This window comes from Pelobates fuscus, chromosome 4 (assembly GCF_036172605.1).
Source record: "Pelobates fuscus isolate aPelFus1 chromosome 4, aPelFus1.pri, whole genome shotgun sequence".
Taxonomy (NCBI): domain Eukaryota; kingdom Metazoa; phylum Chordata; class Amphibia; order Anura; family Pelobatidae; genus Pelobates; species Pelobates fuscus.
In genome coordinates, this window is record NC_086320.1 from 172,779,407 (window position 1) to 172,805,877 (window position 26,471).

General features: G+C 38.9%; 1 protein-coding gene across 3 annotated transcripts in view; it reads right to left on the bottom strand.

The window, feature by feature from the left end:
- EXOC2 (exocyst complex component 2) overlaps positions 1 to 26,471 on the bottom strand; it is a 269,142-nt gene that overhangs the window by 99,390 nt on the left and 143,281 nt on the right. For all 3 annotated transcript variants that reach the window (XR_010090747.1, XM_063451784.1, XM_063451783.1), the window contains 3 exons: positions 14,743 to 14,868; positions 13,267 to 13,391; positions 673 to 741 (listed from right to left, as the gene is read on the bottom strand). Coding sequence is in view for 2 of the 3 variants with exons in the window: in XM_063451784.1 (XP_063307854.1) it covers positions 673 to 741; positions 13,267 to 13,391; positions 14,743 to 14,868 (320 nt within the window). In the remaining variant the exon portion in view is untranslated. The remainder of the gene's footprint in view (positions 1 to 672; positions 742 to 13,266; positions 13,392 to 14,742; positions 14,869 to 26,471) is intronic.

Genomic DNA, 26,471 nt, shown 5'->3' on the forward strand with positions numbered 1-26,471 from the left:
GGCCATACATCCTTTACCATCAAACTTATGTTGGAAACTGTGCGGGGAGACAGGTACTTTTTACCACTGCTGGTGGACCTGCCTGAAACTCAAACTACTCTGGCAATCTGTAACATCACTACTGACTCGAATATTGACAAAACCCTGCCCGCTAGACCCTTGGGCAATGCTACTCTCCAAGCCACTGGACATATTCACTAGAGCAGAAAACAAAATAATAGCAAGAATAGCACAGGCCATATGCAGGGCTATAGGAGAGGTATGGATGTCATCACGCATACCCACACCACAGGTAATAGCTAAAATAATACAAAACTGCAGAGAAATGGACAGACTCACACTGCACCTCCACGACACGTCCAAGATCTTTCACAAAATCTGGGACCCATGGCTAAATGGAGACACTTCCCTGCCATGGTAACTCACACACTCGAAAACCCACCAACAAACTCAGAACACAAGAACACCACCACAAGCATCTTGTACCCATGGTCCCACTTATACCCCAACTGCATCCCCCCATATCCTCCATCCCCCTATACACAACACCACCTATACCCCCTATCATTCGTACAGCATACAGGTACAGCAACCAAGTGTCAAGCTTGTTAAATTAAAGAGCGAAGGAGTTGTTCAAAACACCATGTACATTATTTGTCTAAAGAAGCTTACCTTGAAGTCATTCTGTCGCTGTCTTGCATTCTTCTTTGATTTTTCCATTTGGCCAGATTTTTCTGCTGTCTGTATTCAAATTCAAACATAAGAATATTAGGACTAAATTGAACAAAAATTAATAGCTTATTTCATTTTATAGCAAGTCACAAAATCATGTAAACAAAATATACTCAGATAAAATTTAGAGCAAATGTTTCCATTGAATGATTTATTGACTTAACTGGAGGCTATATACCCAGCTTTGTATTTTACAGTAACTGTGGGCAGTAAGCCCCCCACTACACTTGCTACCATGCTTACACATTAAAGATCAACAACTCACACACAACAAACCACAATCAGATTACATTCACATAATTAGCCACTCACACATCTTTGGAAATATGTATGCATACGTATTCAAAAAGCCAGATACACAAGTTCTCACACACATACTAAAATAGCCAAACACAAACATTCACAGATAAATGAACAAATAACCAAAGTCTCAGGCACATACATATTCCAGTAGCCAACAACATGCATACACAGTCATTCATACACAAATAACCCAAAACACACACATATATGCATTTATTAGGGCTTACTGGTCACTGCAAGCTTGGATTGTCCTCAACAAACTTAGCAGAGGTGAATTTCTATTAGCTAATGGCTAGTGGAAAGTGTACATTTTGAGCCGGCATATATAAAAAATTAGCCAAACAAATTCATACATACATACATAATTTGGCAAATGCACATATACACAGGCAACGAATAACAGCAAACACATTAATTCTCTGTCTCTATCCTTCTTTGGCTCTGCTGTGTTAGTGGTGAAGAAGGAAAGAGGCAAGGAGCAGGCACAGTTATCACTGGAGTCTAGCGATATAGACCGTCAGGAGTTGCCTAGATATCCTGGGAGCTGCTGTCTGTAGCTTTTTGAAGCAGGAGTTGCAGCGGGTCACACACTATTAACCGCACTGCGGTACCAATGACTCTGGGGACCGTAACTACTTTAAACTCTTGCTGCCTAGTACCTTTTCTGTTATCACTGCACAGCACTAGGGGGTGGCAGACTCACCTAGTGCTGTGTGCAATAAAATAGGTCTACTCTGAGTAGCAATCACACGGTGCACAAACAAGTAATAATCATACTTGAATTACTAAATTCCACCTTAGAAGATTAACTTTATGAAATAGTGAAAGAGCTGCTTTAAAGTATGTTGACCACAGCAATGGGTCTTGGTCTGCGAGTGGTACATGGCATATTATAACACATATATAACAAGTCACTTCAATGTGAATTGTCCTCTACAGGATCACTTTTGTGTGCATATGGTTAATGTGTTAGTTTTTTAGGAGGGTTATTTCAATTGTTACTACTCCACAGGAACTTGATATGCTATAATTATATTGCAGCCGAGTTATTCAAAAATCACAGTGGCTACACATCTTTGTAGTTGCTTCTGAACTCAACATTTACTGGTAAGTACATTTTTGTTTTTTACTTACTAAAATGGCTTGCTGCCAATAGTAAGGGCACTCAGAGTTATAATGAGTCATCAAAATAATAATTCTCCACTTATCTACCCTCTATATATCACAAGCACTCCATAGGTACTGTTCTTATTATCTGATGTGCTTTATATATTTTTTTCAATGGTGAATCAAGTAATGTTAAAACATTTTTCAGTTAAAATAAATTAGATACTTCCAGAAGGTATATGTATTTATATTTCCTATCCTAATGCTTCTAATATCCCACCTCCTATAGACTGTAAGCTCATTTGAGCAGGGTCCTCTTCAACCTATTGTTCCTGTAAGTTTTCTCGTAATTGTCCTATTTATTGTTACATCCCCCCTCTCAAAATATTGTAAAGCGCTACGGAATCTGTTGGCGCTATATAAATGGCAATAATAATAATAATAATAATACACTGAACAAAATTATAAACGCAACACTTTTGTTTTTCCCCTCATTTTTCATGAGCTGAACTCAAAGATCTAAGACTTTTTCTATGTACACAAAAGGCCTATTTTTCTCAAATATTGTTCACAAATCTGTCTAAATCTGTGTTAGTGAGCACTTCTCCTTTGCTGAGATAATCCATCCACCTCACAGGTGTTTCATATCAAGATGCTGATTAGACAGCATGATTATTGCACAGCTGTGCCTTAGGCTGGCCACAATAAAAGGCCACTCTAAAATGTGCAGTTTTACTGTATTGGGGAGATCCGAAAACCAGCTGTCCGGGTAGCTGGTCTCAGACGATCTTGGAGGTGAAAATGCTGGATGAAGAGGTCCCGTGCTGGTGTGGTTACACGTGGTCTGCGGTTGTGAGGCCGGTTGGATGTACTGCCAAATTCTCTGAAACGCCTTTGGAGATGGCTTAAGGTAGAGAAATGAACATTCAATTCACAGGCAACAGCTCTGGTGGACATTCCTGCAGTCAGCATGCCAATTGCACGCTCCCTCAAAACTTGTGACATCTGTGGCATTGTGCTGTGTGATAAAACTGCACATTTTAGAGTGGCCTTCTATTGTGGCCAGCCTAAGGCAACCCTTTGCAAGAATCATGCTGTCTAATCAGCATCTTCATATGCCACACCTGTGAGGTGGATGGATTATCAAGGCAAAGGCGAAGAGCTCACTAACACAGATTTATGAACAATATTTGAGAGAAATAGGCCTTTTGTGTATATAGAAAAATGGGGGCAAAAACAAAAGTGTTGCGTTTATAATTTTCTTCAGTATATTTTATATATATATATATATATATATATATAGTGTAGGTTGGATTAGCTGTATTAGTAGTACTAACATAACATTTCAAAGACAAGCTTTCAAGAGTTTTCCTCTCTTCCTCAGGTATAATTGCATACTGCAATACTCTGGTATTTTGGCATATATATAGTTAATACAATGTTAAACAAAAATCTGCACACGAGTCAAGCCATAAGATTTGCTTTTCCCACAGAAATCACAAATTTGCAGTGATGTTACTACCGCAAAGGATTCTGGGTGGGCATATGCAAATTAGTTTAACAAAGAATCACATTTTTGCCTCATTCCATTTTAAACATGGAATCCCTTGAGTCTGTGTTTGCTGAAACTTAGGAAAAGATGCAAAGCCAGTGAACCACTCATGGACAGCGATTTCATTGTTAATGCAAACCATCAGCATGAGGTTGGTTACTGGTTTGCTACTGAGTCTTGGTAGGGCTTGGGAAGCAAAAACCATAAAGGTTATGGTGGGGAAAAAATGTGATTGAAAACCCATTCCACCTGTGGGAAAATAAGTCTTATGGCTTGACTGATGTGCCGTTTTTTGTTTAACATTGTATTAACTATTCACAGATTTCAGATGGAAGGGGTTTTCAATCACAATTTTTTCCCCACCCTAACCTTTTTAGTTTTTAAATATATATATTTATATATATCTTTTTATTATAATAAGCTCGTTTGAGCAGGGTCCTCATCAACCTATTTTTCCTGTAACATTTTGTAATGGTCTCATTTATTTACAAAAAAATTACATTTCCACTGTTGTAATATTGTAAAGCACTGAGAAATAAACGGGTGCTATATAAATGCCAAAAATAATAATAATAATACAAGCAGAACTGTCATGCATACTTAGTGACTAGTGACCCCAAGTGGACAGTATGTGTAAGTCGCATTCTATGCACACACAAAATTTATTTTTATTCTATAACAAGGGTGGAAAAAACTCAGGCTAACATCTGTTATATCAAGGAGTGTGGCTGTAGGGTTGAAGCAGACTGGAGCCCCCGAGTGTGGCCTGGAAACGCTTATGTTTGACAATGGTAGTATTTCCTGATGGGAAATACAAATAGAAGAATATCAAAATAAAAGGCACTGCAGAGTCTATTACAATTGATGAATTTCTTAATATACAGTTAGGTCCAGAAATATTTGAACACTGACACAAGTTTTGTTATTTCGGCTGTTTACCAAAATAAATTCAAGTTACAGTTAAATAATAAATATGTGGTGCAGTCTCTCGGCTTTGATTTGAGTGTATTCACATCCATGGAATGGTTTATGAATTACAGCTCTTTAATATGTAGCCCGTTCTTTTTCAATGGACCAAAAGTAACTGGAAAATTGACTAAAAAAAAGTTTCATGGACAGGTATGTGCTATTCCTTCATTATTTCTTCATCACATAAGTAGGCTAAAAGTCTGGAGTTCATTCCAGGTGTGGCATTCACATTTGGAAGCTGTTGGTTTGAACCCATAACATGCGTTCAAAGGAGCTCTCAATGCAAGTGAAGCAGGCCATCCTTAGGTTGCAAAAAAATCCATCAGGAAGATAGCAGGAACATTAAGAGTGGCCAAATTAACAGTTTGGTACAGTCTGAGAAGTAATAAAAAAAAGAACGCACTGGTGAGCTGTGCAACATAAAAAGGCTTGGACATCCACTGAAAAAAACTGTGGTGGATGATTGTAGGTTCCTTTTGATGGTAAAGAAAAATCCCTTCACAACATCCAAGAAAGTTGAGTACGCTCTCCAGGAGGTAGGCATATCCTTAACCAAAATCTAAACAGGAGGATCAGCGCTGGTTAACAAAATAAGTAGACAAGGCAGCAACCCATAAAAAGGGATCCCTCTAAAACCATTTTGTAAATGTGGGAAAACAGAAAATACAGAAGCAAGGGCTGTGCTAAAATGCAGTGCTAATCTGGGAGGTGTGTACAAAAACAACATGCGTAACGATCCAAGAGCAGTTCTATAAAACATTATTCAGATGGTATACGACCCCAGTAAAGCAATATCAGATGAAACTGAATTCCTCAGACGCATGCTGGCACATGCGTGGTGGAAAGGGTACATATATACATATGTGGTGGGAATGCCCAGAGGTAACAGATTACCGGCATAAAATTACGGATTTAAGTTCACAGATCCTACAGAGGAAAATAACTTTGGACCCATGTTCATGCCTGCTGTCCAGACCCACAGAAGGCCTGACCAAACACGAACAAAAACTCCTTAACATGATTACTCCAGTGGCCCATAGAGCATTAGCGCAAAAATGGTCCTGCCCAGAAATCCTCCAAATATCCTTGGTCATAGCAAAACTTAGGGACAACTACCTTATGGACAAGCTAACAGCGCAAGTCAGAAACCCTCTGAACACTTTCAATAAGGTATGGGACCTCTGGGAGCAATCCGATACATAATGTACTACTGTGTGCGGGTGCGGGAGCGGGGGCACGGGATGGGGAGCGCAGATGGCTGGGGGCATTCTTACCTTATATTCAAAGCACTAACTTATGGGAAACATCCTCAAAAACACAGAGGCTCCAGAACCCTGATAAGAGGCAGCAGCACCTCTATCAGGAGGGTTTCTGGTCAAGGCTATGGTACAGAATAACAGCTTACGTAAGTTGACTCGCTGCATAATATATGTCAGATCCTGGAGTCGGCCCTTCTGGAGATCGACTAATCTTTTCTCTTTAGTTTTCCTTTACTATACTCTCTCACTTTTTACTTTTCTCTTTCCTCTCAAGTTACACTGAATTAAAACCTGGCGGAAGGTGGAAAATGGCACCGATAAAGCCAGATATTGCTGAATGCTCTATCGGTAATCCTCGCAAGACAAAGGCGCAATATAATACCCACTGTTCTGTTATGTAAAACTACTATTTCTTATGTCATTATGTACTACCAGTTTGATGTACAAATTGTCGAAACTTGAATGTTGCTCTGGCCGTGATTAAGCCAGAATGCCATTATATAAATAAAGAATAATAAAAAAAAAACATTTTGTGCCAATTATGATATAATATAATTATACAAGCAACATGAAAAAGAGTATGTGATTTAAAATATAGGTATATACCAAAAATTAGTCCAAAGCAAAAATTTTGGGGTGAATAGTACCCTTTTAGGTAGCAAATAAGTTCAAGTAGTAAAATTCTAGATGAAGCAGAAGAGTTCTTTAGAAGTATGCAAATTCATAAAATCCCTTGATGTATTTCAAAATATAAAATGCCAAGAAGCAGAAAACACTCCAATGGTGCAATATATTAATGTACGCAAGGTAGAAAAAATGAGAACAATTGGTTACTTACAATTTATAGTGCTGTGGCCATCTCTAGTGTATTGGGCGTTCAGTTGTATAATCCCCACTTACAGGGTATGGTAGAGGTGTCTTTAAAAAGATAGAGCAGACCAACTGCTCTTTGAATAAAGTGTTGGTGAAATAATCCCCACCTAGGATTTCTTTAAAGTGGACAAGTATAAAAATATAAAAAGTCAGGAGATAATAAACTTAATTAAAAGTATTTGGCACAATAAACAAATAAAGTGACCAAAATTATTTAATTAGTACATATATTAAAAATCCATAACGCGCTTCACCGGTTAAGGTTTTTTTCCAATGGAGAATAACCAAAACCATGAAGAGAAGACTTCACGAGAGCAAATACAAAAGGTTCACCACAAGGTGCAAACTATTCACGAGCCTCAAGAATGGAAAGGCCAGATTAGACTTTGCCAAAAACCAACTACATCTACTTGGAACAGCATTTTTTGGTTTTGCCCCCCCTTTGGCAAAACCTCTAAATATCAACTTTTTTTGTCTTATATTGAAGAAAAAGCTAATTTCTAGATGAATCAACTCTAATAAGGACTCACAGACTGCATTTGATGTCTTGTACATATCTAAGTGATGGTTTTCTGTTACTGGGTCAGGATACATTATTTCTCCAGCTTTCTATGGGGTTTGGAATGATGTGCAGTATACCCCTTTGTTTATATATGGACAAATTTATTTCCTTTTTTTTTTTTCACCCTACAAAGATTGTCTCACTGATCCAAAAAATGACTGGCAATATTATATCGGTATCTATTTTAAATTTTTATGATCCGAAGTATACCACATCATCAGTAAAATATGGTGGAGGCAGTGTAATGGCATGGGCATGCATGGCTTACAACGGCATTGGGTAACTAGTGTTTATTGATGATGTGACAGAAGACAGAAGCAGTTGGATGAATTTTAAAGTGTATATTGTCTGCTCAAATTCAGCGAAGTTGATCAGAAGGCGCTGTACTTTACAGATCGACAATGACCCAAAACATATTACAAAGGCAACCCAGGAGTCTTTAAGGCAAAGAAGTGAAATATTCTGCAATGGCCAAATCAATCACCTGATCTCAACATGATCAAGCATGTATTTCACTTGCTGAAGACAAAAGAGAGACCCATGAACAAACAACTGGAGACATCAGTAGTAAAGGCTTGGCAAAGCATCACAAAGTAGGAAACCCAGCATTTGGTGATGTCCATGTGTTCCAGACTCCAAGCAGTCATTGCCTACAAAGAATTCTCAACAAAGTATTAAAAAATAATATTGTATTTATTATTGTATTAATTTGTCCAATAACATTTGAACCCCTGAAATAAGGGGACTCTGTAACAAAATGGTGGCAATTTCTAAACATTTCAAACAATATTTTTGTTCAACCCCTTGAATTAAAGCAGAAAGTCTGCACTTCAATTCCATCTTGATTGTGGTGGTGTACAGAGCCAAAATTAGGAGAATTATGTCAGTGTCCAAATATTTTCTGGACCTAACTGTATAATATATACAGACTCAATGAAGCGAAAGGCTCCCGGGTGCTTCAAAGCAATGGTAGGTTATGTAGACAAATATGTAGAAAGGTGAGCACTCACGGCCTTTAGAAGAATTTAAAACTTGTAAGTTAATTGAAGATTCATTAAAAAGACATCACTTTCTACATATTTGTGTGTGTATATATATATATATATATATATATATATATATACACACACACATACACACACCAGCAGAGTTGTGGTGTGGAAAAAAGTGTGGATGAAAACCCCTTCCACCTGAAGTAAGTGGATATTTAATATATTGCTAAACACAAATACACACAACACAGCCATAAGACTTGCTTTTCCCAAACTCTCGAAAGCTTGTCTTTTAAATATTATGTTAATCCAATAAAAAAAGGTATACTTGCATACTGCAATACTCTGGTATTTTGGCATATAAATATAAAAGTAATCCTTTTGCCACTTTAATGTGGCTTTGTCAACTGCCCTCCCGCCCAAAATAGAGTATTCCATAAAGATACAATCTTTATAATATACTCACATTGACTGTGTTGAAATTTCACTGGCAAAGGATAAGACTAGCTAGGGAGTAATTTGCAATGTGACACCTACCCACAGTCATGCCTTCCTCCCATTCTGGCTCTAATATGATTAACTTTGCTTGCGAACACTTTTCCAAGCAGATACTGTATTGTATCTTAACGTAGTAGTTTGGGTGCCATATATGCTGTCACTTTGAACGCACCTCTAGTCACTTCCTCCTTGAGTTTTGAAGGTCTTCAGGTTTTGTGTCATTATATTACAGGAATATTTTCTATCTTTCTTTATTTTTTGTTTCATAAGGTTGGCAGTGTATTCTAATCTAAAAAAAGCACATTCTAATATTAGAAGTTAATGCATTTTTTTTAACATTGCAGTGTTACGTTAAAGCTATTTTTTATGAGACCTGCATTATAATGAAGCTAAACAAAACACACACATCATGTGTAGAAGAACACTTGCGAGTATTGCTTGCATTATTGCGTTTTGGGTTGAAACTGCTTACTGAGCCACATTCTTTCAAGTCACCAAATCAAAAAGTGAATTTATTCATCAGTATGACCACAAATAGTTTAGTTTTGCCTGTGCAAGAAAGATTCACATGAAATGAATAGGCTTTGCGTTCTGTTTACAAGGTAACCTTAAAAACAAGGTATACACTAATAGGTATTGGAAATGCAGCTACACAAGCCCATAGGTAGATAGAGGCACACAACATAAAGGACACATAAGACATGTCTAGTACTAACATAAGTTTTTACTTTTATTTGGTTGCATTTCATATCATTAGCTAAACCTGTTGCAGCAGTAAACTGAAATTAAAACCTCAGAGCATTATTAGACAGTCACCCTTAGATATGCAATGTTTGTGCTATTAAATACCTTGGTATTAAATACCATGAGCCTAATGCATTCTATTTATTAAGTCAGTACTTTATTAAAATAAGATATTAGTTTATATAATACTGTGTAACACAGAATTATGGATTTCACGGTGACGCTATGCTGTAATATAAGTGTAAGTCCATTGACATCATCACAGACATTAGTATAAATATAATTAAATAGCTTGTTTAGAAAATCTATATGCCACCACGGTGCATGTAGTATAAACTCGCCCACACACAGGGCTACCATCCAATAGTTACAGGCAATGCTGAGGTAAAGGTCCTGCTCAGGTAAGGGTGTTCCACAATGGCGCTTTAACACAATGTGATCTGGTTAAGCAGATGCAAAACTCTCCCCTAAGCGGACAGCGTTGACAATCTCCATCAGAGTAAGCCCCCTTACCTGAGCAAACGGAGAGCATTGCTGGCTCTCTGTGTGCTCTATACAGTGCTGCGAGGAAGTGATGTCAGGTTACTTACACCCAGTGCACAGTAAGATGCAGGAGAGTGCAAAATGAGCTAGTAGCATATACAGCAAGCCAGCAAAGCCACCCAGTAGCAGGAAAAAAGTATGCACACATTGGAGGGCAAAGGGTTGAAAACAGTTATACATATCAAAGTGCCTGGCAATGTGTTAGTGTGTGTGTGAGAATGACATTGCATACCGGATTGTGGTGTAGCAGTACATATCTGTGTGTGTGACATATACAGACTGTGGTTTTTAAGCATCGTGTCCCATCATAGGCCACAATTATGAATCATGCACAAGGTTTTGGTCAGGAGTGTTGCACAGATCCTATTTGTTGGGGCAGCACGCTTTGTTCTGAAGAGACTGAGAGGCCTGTTCAAAGATTTCCTTTATGCAATGCCAAGATATATGTTACCTTCTCAAATGCACCATTTATATTTTATTCCCAGAAAACTTTGCCACATGAACAACATATAACTGCTGGATTATACGCTTGCAACAATGTCTGTTGGAATGCCACCCTGGTTTAAGGAAATGTGTTGTTTAGGCAAAGACACATGCAACAATCTCCTCATTTGATCCAGTATGTGCATGGCACCATTTACATGCTGCACCTGAATATTAACCATCTACCAGCAAATGAGTGGCTTTGTGCATGACAGCTATGGTAGAACAAGTCACAAGTAAACGGAAGTGTAATCCATTTTTTTTTTTTGTGGCACATTAAAGTACTTTTACCTCCCAACAAAAAACTAATAATTCAAGAGCATTGGAATGTTTTATTTCTGTAAACTACAAACATAGGCTATATAATTATCCAGATCTCAAATGGATGAAGAAGGACACTAATTTTAGGGGTGTGGCCATGGGCGAGGCTGTACTGAAAAAATTGGATACACATGTTTTGTAGGACATCAGGCTGGTGACCTATTTCATATGTTCAGACAGGTAATTTCATAAGAGAAAGCTGCTAAAACTGTTTTTTTTTTTTTTTAAATTGGGGTGGCTAATAAGGAGCTTAAAACAGAATGGCGGTCACAGGGGATAGAAGCAGCAGAAGTGAGCATACAGCTCAAGAAGTATTTGTGATTCCCAGAGAAGTGGTTATGAACCAGACAAGAAAGGTGATTAGTACATGTGAACACTCTGTACCAAATTTACTTGAAACAATTTTGCCAGTGTTAGGTGAAAGCTTATTTTCAGTCAGAGGACATTATGAAGATGTCACATTGCAATGATTTGCAAGTCAGGTGTATTAAATAGTCTTACACACATACAAAGCAGAGCAGATTCACAGGTGTGCTTGTTTATCTGAAATGCTATCACACATTATGAACCAGACATCACCCAAACTATGGGAAATGGCATCAAAGATGACACTTGAGTAATATTTTACCAGCCATATATAAATTCCAGTATCTGTTTTCTGGTGTTGTGCACATATTGTAATTGCCGCAAAAATGAAACAAATGCTTATTCTCCATTAGTCTAATTGGAACTGCAGGGTGAAAAAGAGCCTGAAGGGAACGAGTATACTCACCAGAATAAATGAGTTCTGTTGTAGCTGTAGTTGTTCTGGTGACTATAGTGCCCCTATAATGCAATTAATACAATGTCACCCTTCAGTGAGGAAGCAGCGCTAGTGACCATAAGTCAAACCACTGGCGTTGCTAGGGACATAATATACCCATGGTTTGTACCCGAAACCAAAACTTGATGGCTGCTCATCCATAGCCCCACCGCTAGCCTCTCCTATATTCCACTCTTTACACCTGCAAGATATGTCACTTCACAGATACATACACCCAAGGTTATATACTTACACACACTGTTACAGATGCTTTAATAAAAGCACATATGCACAAACACACCCAGACATGCACATGCAGGAACACAGATGCACACAGCCGACGCTCAAGTATACACAGGTGCATGCAAGCACACACACTGACACAGATGTGCACTGACACTGACACACACACATATACATTCACAGTGGCTTGAGAAAGGCTCCCATGTGAGTCGAAACATTGCCTTTCTACTCCAATAAAGTCTGTTATTGGGGGTAAGGTAGTCAGTGGCAGCTGTTTAAATAATTCATAATTCTTTCACGCTAGTTGCATGCTGCTCCACGCCTCCACCCCTGTAAGTCTCAGCTGGGAGAAGCACAGTGATAGAGACGCAGGATGTATACTGCTCTGTAATGCTCTTACTGCCTGGAAGAGCATTACAAATCTGCTCCATAATTCTTGGCAGAACCAAGATTCACAGAGAAGACAGAGCAGTACTAGCTTTGCAGGAGCTACCTGCTGCAAAAAAGATTTGGAGATAAAGAGCCGCTGAGATAAAGACACACATGAGTCTGCTGACAACTTCTAGAGACAAGGTTTAGGCAACATTTAAACATTCTCTGAAAAAGCAACGTTTTACACTGCCAGATAAAAGGGACAGCGTCTTTAGACTAAAACCACTTGATTCATAGGAAGTGGTTTTGGTGTTTAGAGAGAGTCCATCATTTCCCCCAAGTGACTAGCTGTTGGGGTGTGGTAAATCTTAGATACAGCCCAAGAATATTTTTGGCAGTTATGGGGAAATAAAAGATCAGTGAAGTCCAAACCATCAGTTTCTCAATGATCTCAAATAGTGTATAATGAATTGTCAGGTCTTATTTCTGTCACACATTTTTCATTTGAGTTAAAGTATGCTTAATAGTATTAGTGTTTGTGCAAGAGAGACTTCATTTAATATATAAATGTCATGGTAATGTTAAATCTGACAAGTTATGGGGTATTTTCTTACTACACTGGTCACACTGTTCTGTTTTATGTGCACAGACTGCCACCTCATGTTATGATCGTAGGATGCAAAATATTTTATGGCCCATTTTCTTGTTGGAAACGACCCCTAAATTCTAACAAGGGGAATTTATTTTATTACATTTATTGAGCCAACTTTATGCTGAGAGGATGAGTTACATTTTATTATAAATATTGACATCACTATTTTACTAGTATTATAATAAATGTGTGATAGCAGAGGAAACATTACACCAAATAATGCAACTTTCTCAAATTTCCAATGACAGGTAGACCATACCTCACTAAAAATGCTTCCATTCACATACGAAATCCAAAGCTTCCAGAAATTAGGAAGTTGACCTACAACCACTTTTGTCAGTTTTTCTACAAATGCCACTTGATGAGGAGTTTTGTATCTCCATGCTGAAAAGAAAGGCAGGAAATTAAGTACATCAGATAATCAAAGGTTTCAGTCTAAAATGACTACACACTTGAGCTTTTGACAAAGTATGCATCAAAATGAAAATGATCAACCACGACTTGAGCTTTACCAACTTACTCTACACTTCATTTTAAGAAAGAAAACGATCAAATGTAGTATCTGGGTCTAATATGCATAGTGTGAGGTTACATACACTAAAACGTGTTTGTGTCCCTCAAAACAGGACTTATCTATGCAATCAATACAATAGGTGGAAACAACTTATAACATATGGGTATTGTCTCCTAAACTCTGCCTGGTATAAACTCAAATTCTAAAGATATTTTATTTATATGCTGACTGCCAGCAAACTGTGAGGCAGACTGCCACCAGAAGCATCTACAAGATGCTACAAAATCAAATAGACCCTATAAGAAAGCGTAACTAAAATAGTACACGATAAAATCAACTGTACTAAAAGCAACCAAAATATCTCAATAAGTACCCAAACACAATAAAACCGTCCCAAAGTTCCAACAACAGAAATTACCACAATATTTAGATTTGAGATATCCACTAAGCTGACGCTATTATTGTGGTAATCTACAAGATGATAACACAGTTCATTTTAGTAGAAGGAATGCAACCTAGGAACCCAAATTCTTTTTTTTTTTAATAGTTTGTTTGGGATAAAACTTATACAAATTACTTCCGTGTAAAGATTAATCATTATATACAAAGCTTCAACGAAGGATTCTGCCCTTGGTCTTGCTTGGTCACCACCGGAGCCTAATGAACCATCAACCACACATCTATAGAATATCATGAGAGTGATTCTTCATGTCCCAGAGACAGAGTACTCTGGCTCAAAGACATAAACCGTGGATATTGTTTACTTCCGCTCTGTGGATCTTTTCTAGTTCACAGTCAGAGAATTAGAATCTGTACCTGCTGGCAACCTCTACCATTCGATTGAATAACCTTTTTGCTCCGCTGGCATATGTCTAGTTTAATTAATTATTTGATATGTCATATTCCCCAATGCCTCCTTTGGTTAGAGGCATTCCTCTCTATGTTACGTTCTCAGGACACTTTTTTGTTCAAGCACCATTCTTGCTTTAAAACGTGTGCTACAGCACTGCACTACTTCACTTATCATAGCACTACACATATTGTGTTAAACTGTACTTAAGTTATCTGACCTTAAACTGTTTCATGCATATCATAATGTCTACTGTTTTTATACTGTAGTAATTCTCATGTCAATGATATACAAAAATGTTCTAAATGTTCTAAAAAATTTTTAAAAGCTTCATATATTTTTTTTTTAACTCTGTGATACTATTTTCTTACAGTCGTTTCTCCCAGATTGGAAGCTGCTGCCTCTTTGAAGGGATGCGGTCTGACTGAGTCTGCCAATAGGAGACGGGCGTCCATCACTGTCCATGTCTAGTAATGGGCTCTGAAGCATTGGATTACCTAATGAAAAAAATATAGATTAATTTTAGTTGGAAATTTTTAACTTACTAATATTCATGTATTTTAGCTAGCAATAAAGGTTTACATGGCACTTGAAATCTAAGGTGCAGGCATACATTTGAAATAGCAACATCTTTTTGATGACAAATATACAATTTTAGAAAAGAGGAAAAAGCATGTTAGAGGCTTCACTGAGAATAAGTGTCGGTTGTGAATAGTTGTGCAATGCATTCAAATACGATCCGATAATTCATAAAAAAGGTATATGAAAAATATTTGTGCAAGTGTATGGCAGCTTTACTTGCAAAAGTGGTTTTCATTTGTTTTAATTTGTTAAGACAAATTTTAGAGTGTAGGGGTGCTAGCAAACTAAACATGTAGTGACCTCCCAGTTGTAATTGTATTAAACATTAGCTTTCTTTTCCATTCCCAGAGTTACGGTTAAAGGAACACTATAGTCACCTAAATTACTTTAGCTAAATAAAGCAGTTTTAGTGTATAAATCATTCCCCTGCAATGTCACTGCTCAATTCACTGTCATTTAGGAGTTAAATCACTTTGTTTCTGTTTATGCAGCCCAAGCCACACCTCCCCTGGAGTTTCCCACACTGTGTAAAATGACACAGAGCACTGTGATTGGCTTAAGTCTGCGCGGCGCCCTCCATGGGTGAAGATGGATTATTTTTTTGCGCTCGGGTTTTTTCTTTTTCGTCTGTTTTTTTTTTTTGCGCCTGAGTTTTTTATTTTATTTTACGTTCGACAGGTATGATGGCTTTTTATTTGGCCTTTTTTGGGGCTGAAAAATGAAGATTTTAGAACAAAAGAAGACGTCAAATGGTAAGTTTCATTTTTTTTACAGGTTAGTTATTTTATTCCCCCCTCACTATTTTAGGGCCCCCACCCACCGCTCAGGGGTGGGGGCCGGTGGTGAGGACGGTGGGACCCCCACCATTCTTATCTAGGGCCCCCACCCACCGCTCAGGGGTGGGGGCCGGGGAGAGGACAGTAGGTCCCCCCCCTCTCTTAATTTAGGGCCCCCACCCACCGCTCAGGGGTGGGGGCCAGGGGGGGAGGACAGTAGGCTGCTCACTGTTTAGTAGACATATATAGCGGTATAGCGAGTAGGGGAATTCGGGAGATTTTAATCTCCCTTGTGCTATTATGGGGGTCAGATTGACCCCCATAGAGTGAGGGGGGAACATGGGGGGCTTATGAAGTGGTGGGGAGCACTGCTCCCTGCCGCTTCTGTCTTTACATATTACAAGGAGGGAGCTGCACGCCGGTAGCTCCCTCCTTGTAATAAACTGAACGAACAAACGAACACTGATACTCAGTGTTTGTTTGTTCGTCTGATTTTTTCTATTCATTCATTCGTCTTTCTGATGAATGAATGAATAGATGAAATTCCTGTTCGCATGTCCAGGTGTTTCACTGGGCATGTGCGGGAATCTCAGTGCTATCTAGTGTGAGCAGATGACGTGTCCCACAGGGACTTCACCTACCCACACAAAGATGGCGGCGCTCTGAATATAGATCGGGGCAGAAGATAAAGATTAAAAAAGAGGTAATATGGGGGGCTTAGGGGCCTTTGGGGGTATCTAGGGGGTCAATTGGATGTAGTGGAGGCGGGAGGGGGGTTAAAAAACGAAACAAAAAAAAACGGGATTCGGCATGACAGTGCCGCTTTAAGAAAAAGAATAGAAATATAAGCACAGATTGTCCCATTTAACACATGAATAAAAAGCACTATAAGCTATTTATTATTTCAGAAACAAAATAACATGTATCACTATTGCAGAATTGACCTATATTAAAAAAAAAAGCAGAGTTGTCAAACTAAATTGGAAGACAGCTCTTTTACATTAAGGTTATACTGATTTCCGGAAGAGAGGTTAACTAGAACTAATTTCTTAATTGGTTGTCTGGTGACTTGAGAAAGTCCAACACGGCAGCAGGGAACTGATACATCATTTATTCCCCCAAGGACCCATCAAACATCTGGAATCATTTTTGTGCAAATGGGTATAGCTGGATAATTTTAAAATGTACTGAAGAGGGAGCCAAAGCACAAGTTTCAATCTATGCAATTTAGTAAAAGAACTGCAATTTTAGTTTTTCACATATTATAGAAAAGCAATCCCAATCTGCACATTTACATTTTCATCTCTGCAGATGCATCACATGTGACTACAACCATTTCTTGCACATTCACAAAATTTCCAGAGGTTTTCTTTCTTTAGTAAGGAAACGTGTTATTTTTTTGCCTCCTGTATGTGAATGTTTGTTACATTTCATTTGCTGAAACATGAACATGAAACAAAAAGCAACTTTTCATATTACAAGCAAGACATATGAAAAAATATTGGCAAGCAAATAATAAAAAAAAATAACAAAATACTACAGCCACAATGTAGAAAGTTATTTGATATTGCAGCCATTTCTGCTACAAATACTTACTGATGTTAGTATACACTGGGGATGTTGGCTTATAACGTTTGTCAAACCTAACAGCTCTCGATTTAACATTTTTTGTACATATTTTTAAAATTTTATAATATAGTGTAAAATCATTTAATATTTTTTTATGATACATTTTTGATATAGTATTACAAGTTGTTCTAAATATATTTAACCATTTAAAAAGCATGTCCAAAATATTTACATTTATTTTTATTTATTTTTTGGTCAAAGTAACAGCTGTCATGAGAAAAATGCACTATTCTGTTAAACATAGCTTCACTAACAGTTTCTATATAAATAAGTTAAATTACTTGATGCTTATCAGCACATTTTGACCATTCTGCCTTCATTTTTTTTCAGCCTGAATGCCTCTTTACATTGTCTGACAGTGACAGAGTTTCTAGGCCCAAGAGAAACTCAAATAACATTTATGTCTGCTACCCTGTTTTTTCATCTAGGAAGAGAGTAAAATGTGTGTGTGCAAATGATTCTCTCTCAGTAAAAAGGAATCCTATATCCCGGATTTATCCGCACAGCTCCAAGTCCTGTATGTTTGGTCAACAAGCAACAGTGGGTGGTCAGACTACTGCACAGGACAAGGACCCGCTGTGCACAGGAAAAAAATGTTCAAAGGTGTTTAAGGGTGGTAAGGAAGTCTGACAGGCTTCAGAAAGTCCCGAGGCAAAGGAGCAGAATTATATCTATTAGAAGTCTCACTGTTGAGGGTTGCAAGAATGCTCAGTATGAGATATATTCATGAAGTGAAGGCACATCTTCACTTGGTTTCACATCTGTCTTCAGCAACAAGATACTGAAGAATATCACAAATTATACCCAACTCAGCATCTCATGATCCAAGTAGGGAGCTGTAGCTTTAATTCTAAAATGTGGGGAAATTGCTTCTTTCTTTTTATATTTTAGTACAGAAATAAAAAATAAACAAAAAAGAATACACGCACACACACTCTCTCTCTCTCTCATATTTATATGCATGATAGCTTTTCTGAGTGTATATGTGGTTACTGTCTGTAATGCATGATTGTTGCATCCCTAATTCCAGGGCAGTAAAGGGACATGTACGTGTTTGGTATGTACTAGATAAATGGGAGTTAAGCTACTGGATGCTAGCTGATGTATTTTAAATATGCCCTACAAAGGAATAAATGACCTGAGATCCTAAGGCATGTTACACCAAGGTATCTAAATTTTGCTTCCAGAAAGTACTTTCCAGTACATATTGATTACTTAACCCTTTAAGTGCAGGGCTAATTGTACAACTTCTGAATCAAAACAAAACCTAGAATTTGCATTATGTGTCTGTCCCACCATAATTTAAGTGCCCCCATAAATATTATATTTTTTAAAGAACAGAAATTGGTTTCTTTTAATATTCAATATGTATATCTAAAACTACATATTGCATAGAGTAAAATGTAAAAAAAAGGGGGGGGGGAGAATGGGGAACAAACCAAAGAAACATTTTTTTTTTACATTTTTGCTAATATTTTTTTTTGTCGATCTGTTTTTTTATTGAAGTAAAGATATAAAAGGACAAATGACATACTATTTGCAAAGCTGTTTAAAGGCAGTCAGCATCACTGTAACATTTATCATCCACCAGATTCATAAAACCTCTTTTTATTTTTACATGTAAAGAGTTACAATATAAGGAGTGACAGCATGTAAAGTAAAATAGAATGCTATAATAACCACACAGTGAGTGTATATAGCAAGTTTGCTAGTCTTCAAGTTAGAAGCACCAAAACTATGACAAGCGTATCACTACTGTAAGATAAGCCACATAGAGAATGTATAACTAATACGTTAATTTGGCTAGCTTGCATCCTGGAGTACTCAGAACATAAATCTAATGCTAGGATAGATACTAGTACTACAGACTGTGTGTTTTTAGGAGAAGGCGTGGCCTTTAAGAGCCGTGGAATACTACCCATACTCAAAACCAGTTTAGTGGTAGGGTAGCAAGTGCTTGTATACTTTGCGGTTAAGTAGAGTTACGTCCCCTAACCTACGGGGACACAGGGGGGAAATGGATCTAACATGATAGCATAAAGCTCCTTCACAGTTGGGTAGAGCAACTGCTATAGAGCGACAAGCTAAGTAGATTGGGGTCACTCCGCAGTGATATCAACATGTAGATGAAAAATAAACATAAACATAATTAAGAGATAACATTAAAACAAACATTCTTATGGTGTAAGAATGTTGAGGCATGTGTTCATGCAGTCACTGCTTGGACTTCTGTCCTAATTAAATCCAGGTCTGTGTTAGACGTTTGTCTCAATTCTCGCAGTAGGTTAACAATGTCCTGCTTGGTAGCTGGTGCAAGTACATCCCTCTGCCTTCAGCTCAAGTAGTGACACAGGGATAGAGGACTCCAGCGTCTCACCTTGGTCCACACCTGAGCCTCTGGGCTCCATGTCTGCATTTACTTGGGCCGCCATCTTGGGAGCTGTGGGGCGTTGGAGCATAGTGCAGATGTCCTGGGTGTCCTTACTGTAGATTGTGGTTTCTGAGACCGTAGCCCCATAGCTTTGGTGGGTGTGCACAATTCCCTTGTGTTGTTGGAGAACTGCGCGGACCATCAGCATTCAGCCCTGGGACCAGTGGGCAGCCTCCAAGGCTCGAAATTAGAGGAAGGTCCTAGACCCTCCCTGGTTTTATTGCCCATTTCTGTGAACTGGAAAGGCATCAGCTGATGGTCTACTGAGTAAAAGTAAAGTGAGAATGACTACTGGCGTGGATGACACAGTGGGACCTCAGATTGAGCAGGATTAGTCGCCAAGTTTTGGGAGCTGTACAGGTGTCTGTACGTGCAGCTCAGAGGTTAAGCCCCCTGCTAATAATAATTTTTACAGTGCAAGTAAAGAAAGAACACAATAGATTCACATATCAGTCCTCATAGTTAAATGCCTCATTAAATCAAGGACTTCTAAATCATTTTTCTGTAGTTAACACTAACTCCATACCAACACCTTTAATGCAATACCAACCCTACTCCTATGCTTACACTAACTCCAGCTGTACAGTTACCCTAACCTTACACTAACCCTAACCTTAAAACAGTATTAAACATGTATTCATGATACTATAGTGCTGGTGCGGCTGTTTTTGTGACCGGCCCAGTTCCGATTGCTCTGATAAGGTGATTTTATTCACCTTTTCTCCCACACCGCACTGGTCTTGCTGTGGCTGTCCCCTCCCTCCATGACTAAGATCATCAAACCTAATCAATTTAATGATTTCTCATAGGAGAGTACTAGGAGGCTCATGAGGAGCAAAACACCACAATGCGCCAATCAGTGCATCTCTACGGGGAACGTTCATCGTAAACTAGGAAGCATCTCTAGTGGTCAGAGTGACTGCCACTAGATGTGTTACTGGGAAGCAATGTAAATACTGCTTTTTCTTTGGAAAGGCAGTGTTTACACCAAAAAGCCTGTATGGACAGGCAATAGACACAAGTACCCCTACATTAAGCTGTAGTGGTTCTAATGACTATAGTGTCCCTTTAACCCTAACCCAGCATTAACTCTTACTCTACTCTAAAATTTACCTTGGCACTATGAAATACCCTCTGCTAATCTCAGTACTGATATAGGCAGATGGAGTTCCTAGTTACAACAGTCGCAAGCAGGATATAACCACCATCGATTGGCTGCTTTCAGCATTACAAGCGGATATTTTCCTATAATGCTAAAACCTCAGCATCCTGCCTCTGCAGATCACAGTGTGATTGATAGGGCATACAGGGAGATTCTGTTCAGATCCTGCAAGTCTCCTTTGGGCAGTTGCATGCCGAGAATCATCACAGCTGATTCGCTCAGCCTTGGGGTTTTGAAAGCATTTAAATGGATGTATGCAATACACTGCTCAATGATAAGCTGGCTCTTTGTGGCCCCAGTACAATGACTGCATTCTATGATAGATCAAAGTTAAGTACCGTTCGTTATATCATGCAGTACCATAAGGCCACGTTACCATAAAGTATTTGGTATTCCTCATCGCTAATGCAGATTCTACTGATACTTAAGCAGAGAGGTAAATACGTTTAACTTATTAAATGTTCAAATTTCCAAAAATACATTATAAAAGTAAAACATTCTTGAAATGTTTAAACTGTTTCGCATTTGTTTGGTAGGCTTGCTAGGGTTGCATTCTAAAAGCAATAAAATCATAATAAATGAAAACTAGCAATTTAGTGCAAACCATAGAATTTAGAATATGCCTTGGTAACACGCATGAAAGCATCGATATTGTGTAGCTTACACAATTACATTTTAATTTGTATCAAAGTAATAAGACAGAGTAGCTAGTATTGTCAGATTTCTTCTAATCCTGAGGTATGTGGTTTAGACATGAAATGGCTCCCAGCTGGAAGAAGCCTTTTTCCAGATGTACAGTAAGTGAGGGTAAATGAGAGGGAGCCAGCTGCCTGGATAACATGTTTAAAAGACCCCTTTGACAACAGCTTAACTGCCTGTGTCTAATGTAATAAATGTAAGTCTATTCATAGCAAGTGAATGAAGTGGTGCAATATATGCACAGTGAAACATCCATGCGTCCAGCTAATTTCCACTACTTACAACAGTGTCTATATACGCTTAACAATACTTTATGTGCTCATTCGATATGTTAATCCTAAATTGTTCCACCTTACAGATACTTTTGTAATAACATGTTCAAACCTTTAATTAAATGAAAAGAAACCAAATATGACTTGAGGTTTTCAAATATGCCATTTGCAAAATTGTGTTCAAAATATATCACAGCAGTCATAACTAAGCAAGTTCAATATTTCACTTTAAAGGAAAATAATCAACCCTTTATTGGTAACATTCATGGGGGCTATGTTGATTGCCCCTCTGGAACTTACATAGCTATGCAATGATAATTTGAACAAGAAGCACCAGTATAGTATGCTCCTACCCCATGTATGATATCTGCTTATATTGCCCTCCTTTCACCACTCTACTCCCCCCAAAGTAGGGAGAAAGCAACACATAATTTGAAATCAATCTCAGTCATGAAGCACTGAAAGCGTATGTGAGACTACAATAAATAAACTAAAACAACAGTCAGTGGCTTGACCAGCATGTTCCTTGAGAAATCTTACTGCAAAGGTTCCTAAGAAATTGTGAAGTCTAAACTGTTTTTATACAGCAAGATTGTTGTGAATCCTGCTGACGGATGTTAGCATGGGGTTAACATGGAGCCTTTTTCCTGGCAGGAAAGAAACAGAGACTAATTTTAGATCTAGTTTAAAAGGTGAACATGGAGTAAAAGAAACATAAAAATCGACAAGCTGACCTCTGAAACAACTCTATATTCAGATGGAAATGTCAACATTTCAACCCTTTTGGTTGAAATGTTGCCTGTATATTGCTTGGATGTTTTTGTACCTTCCCTCATCATAATCTATCTTTAGAAACAGAACCAATTACTCAGTCTATAACATGTCCTATACTGCAAAAATAAATCATTATGGGTCGGCGAATCTTGGAATCATAATTTATTTATTTAATGCAAAAGATGACAAAATGTGAAAGTCTTAAAGCAAAAGGTATAACTACATCAAAAAGTCTCAAACAATTCCTAAAGAAAAACTACAAACCAGCATATAATTTTGCCTGCTTTAATTTTATTTATATTGAAGCATAACTTTGTATGTTTAAAAATAAATATTTGTACTTACAAAAACTGTTTACTGTTACCCCAAAAATTCATACCTTCCATGGCACCCAACCCCTCAGCCACTCTTCTATAGGAGCACAGAATTTTCCGGGAGTTGTGTGTACAGCAGAGTTTCACATCCATCAGCATTACTCTTTGAGAATCGCCAACAGTAAATGATAAAAACGTATACTTGTTTCAAGATCAGCATGTGGTATTCGCTTGTAAAATGTTATCCTAATGAAAGATTTAATGCAATGTCTATTTTAATATTAACATTGTGACCCATGTCTACTGGTGAAAAATGATGCCTTTCATACAGATCTTTGTTTTGTGAAACTGGTGATACTTAATCAGCAAATACCGATCTCAGTGTATAGTCAAACCTAACAACAAGTTAAGTAACTGATGGCTTTGTATTTTAATGTGGGAGAACAAATTGTTTTCAGTTTCTGATGCTCAGTAGTGATGTCGCGAACATAACATTTTCTGTTCGCGAAGGGTGAACGCGAACTTCCGCAAATGTTCGCGAACGGGCGAACTGGCATAGACTTCAATGGGACTTCTTCTTACGCTCAAACATGTCCTTGACAGAAACCTGACTGTGGGCAGATGAGCAGGAACTGCTCAAGGCGAGAGACGGAGGGGCGGATGGTTGAGAGGGGGCAAGGAGGACAGCAGTGGTTAACGTGGCTGAAGATGTTGGACCAGGAGGAGGATGGCGGCTTTGAGTTTGTGTGCTGCTTGTACTCATGTGTTGATCCCATAGGCGTTTGTGATGTGCGATCATGTGCCTTCGCAAAGCAGTTGTACCTAGGTGGGTGTTGGACTTCCCACGACTCAGTTTCTTTTGGCACAGGTTGCAAATGGCAGCGCTGTTGTCAGAGGCAGACACACAAAAAAAATGCCACACTGCTGAGCTCTGCAATGACGGCATTCTGGTGGTGGCAACAGCATGCGTTGATTGGCGTGCTGTCTGGCTGACCCCGGGTGCCGATGCAGGCTGTCTGACTGTGCCACTAGCTCCTTGCGACGACCTCCTTGCTTCCAACTCGTCTCCTCCTCCTCCTCTCTGTTTCCCCATCTGAACTTTCCCCCTGTTCTTCTTTTCGTCTAGCGTGCACCCACGTGACATCCACAGACGCATCGTCATCATCAACCGCTTCACTTGTATCTGACAACTCAGCAAAGGAAGCAGCAGTGGGTACAAAATCATCATCATCACACCGTACATGTGTAATGCTGCCTGACTGAGACATATCCCTGTTATCTACATCCTCTGGCAATAATGGTTGAGCATCACTCATTTCTTCCTGATGTGTAAATAACTCCTCTGACATAACAAGTGAAGCGGCTGTGGTGCTAGTGTTGGGGGTGGCGGCAGGCGGGCGAGTGGTAACTTGAGAGGTGCCTGAAGCTAAGCTGGAGGAGGATGGTGCGTTGAGGTTCCGAGCGGAAGCTGTAGAAGATTGTGTGTCCTGTGTTAGCCAGTCAACTATGTCCTCAGAACTTTTCAAGTTCAGGGTACGTGGCCTCTGAACACTGGGCATTTTTCTAGGGCCAAAGGGAATCACAGCACCACGACCACGACGGCACCTGCGGGGTGGCCTGCCTCTGCCTGTCATTTTTTTTTTCGATTAGTGGTACTATGCGTGCAAGCTACTGTGACAACAGATATGAGTGGCACTCGTATGACACTGTGCCCTGGCAGGCCCTGAAACGCACACTCGTGAAGGAAACTGACTGCTATTATATTACAGTCAAAAAAGTTTAGTTTTTTTATAATGCAAGCTATTGGGACACCAGTGAGTGAGTGGTGGCACTGGGCAAGTGGGCACAGTATATGCTGTGAGCCTGACACACGCGCTGGCAGACAACTAACTGCTATTCAATCTATTACAGTAAAAAACATATATATTTTTTAAAAAATGTACACTACTGTTACACCAGATATGAGTTGCACTGGTGTGACACTGTGCCCTGGCAGGCCCTGAAACGCACACTAGTGAAGGAAACTGACTGCTATTATATAACAGTCAAAAAAGTTTTTGTTTTTTTAAATGCAAGCTATTGTGACACCAGTGAGTGAGGGGTGGCACTGGGCAAGTGGGCACAGTATATGCTGTGAGCCTGACACACAGGCTGGCAGGCAGGCAACTGCAATTACATTACAGAGCAAAAAAACAAAAAAAAAGCAGACTGATGTTCTAGCCCTATAAAGGGATTTTTTTGGGTGCTGTCCTTACAGCAGAGATCAGATGAGTCCTTCAGGACTGTAGTGGACACTGAATACACTAGCCTAGCTATCAATTTCCCTATCAAATCAGCAGCAGCTACACTGTCCCTACTCTCACTCTGAATGCAGCTTCACAATGTATGTAAAATGGATGCTGTCCAGGAGGTGGGAGGGTCTGGGAGGGAGGGTCTGCTGCTGAGTGGCTGGAATGTGTCTGCTGACTGTGAGGTACAGGGTCAAAGTTTACTCAATGATGACGAATAGGGGGCGGACCGAACAGCGCATGTGTTTGCCGTCCGCGAACAAGCGATGTTCGCTGGGAACTATTCGCCAGCGAACAGTTCGGGACATCACTAATGCTCAGGTATGTCTTGCCTTCAAATAGTGAAGATGCAGTAACCTATGAAACAGAATCACTGAATTATTCTTCCAATGGAGGTACCACTTTATTCCTTTAATCAATAATGGCAGAGGCTGATGAAGGACAACCCAATATAAGACAGAAGCAAGTACTGACAAATTATTTTTTGAAATTAGTCACAGATGTTGCATTAGTCTTGCATGGTGAGCAACCTACATTAGATAATATTTTCAATTTACGTTCAGAAAAAATAAAACACAAATCTGAATTTAGTATAAATGTATCTTTATTCTCCAGCATTTAATTTCTTGAGCACCACCATTATAAGGATTTTATCAAAAACGATAACACACGTTTTTTATAACTTTATACTTGCTACTAATTTTACCAACATATCTAGTAGCAAGGAATATAGCAGGGTAGGCTGTAATGGGTGCACAAGGTACACCCACATAAATGACAACCAAACTAGATAAGGGTAGAGTAGATTAACACCTTAACGCCGTTACGACGTACCATGCCGTCACGCATTAAATGGGCTTTAAAGCCGTTACTCACCTCCGCAGCGATCCTCTTCTGGGGGGCTGCCTGAGAGCCCAGGCAGCCCCCCTCCGACAAATGAGGGCTCAAAGAGCGATCACATGGCCCCCTATAGCTGGGTATGGATCTACCAGCAGGGGGACTGTTTGAAATATCAGACAGTCCCCCTGCTGGTAGGAGGTGTAAAAAAAAAAAAATAAACATGTTAAAAAATAAATTAAATATATGAATAGTTAATGATAGATTAAAGCCCTGTTTCTCCTGAACAAAATTATATATAACAAGTGTGGGTGCATATAATTTGAAAGAGGGGAA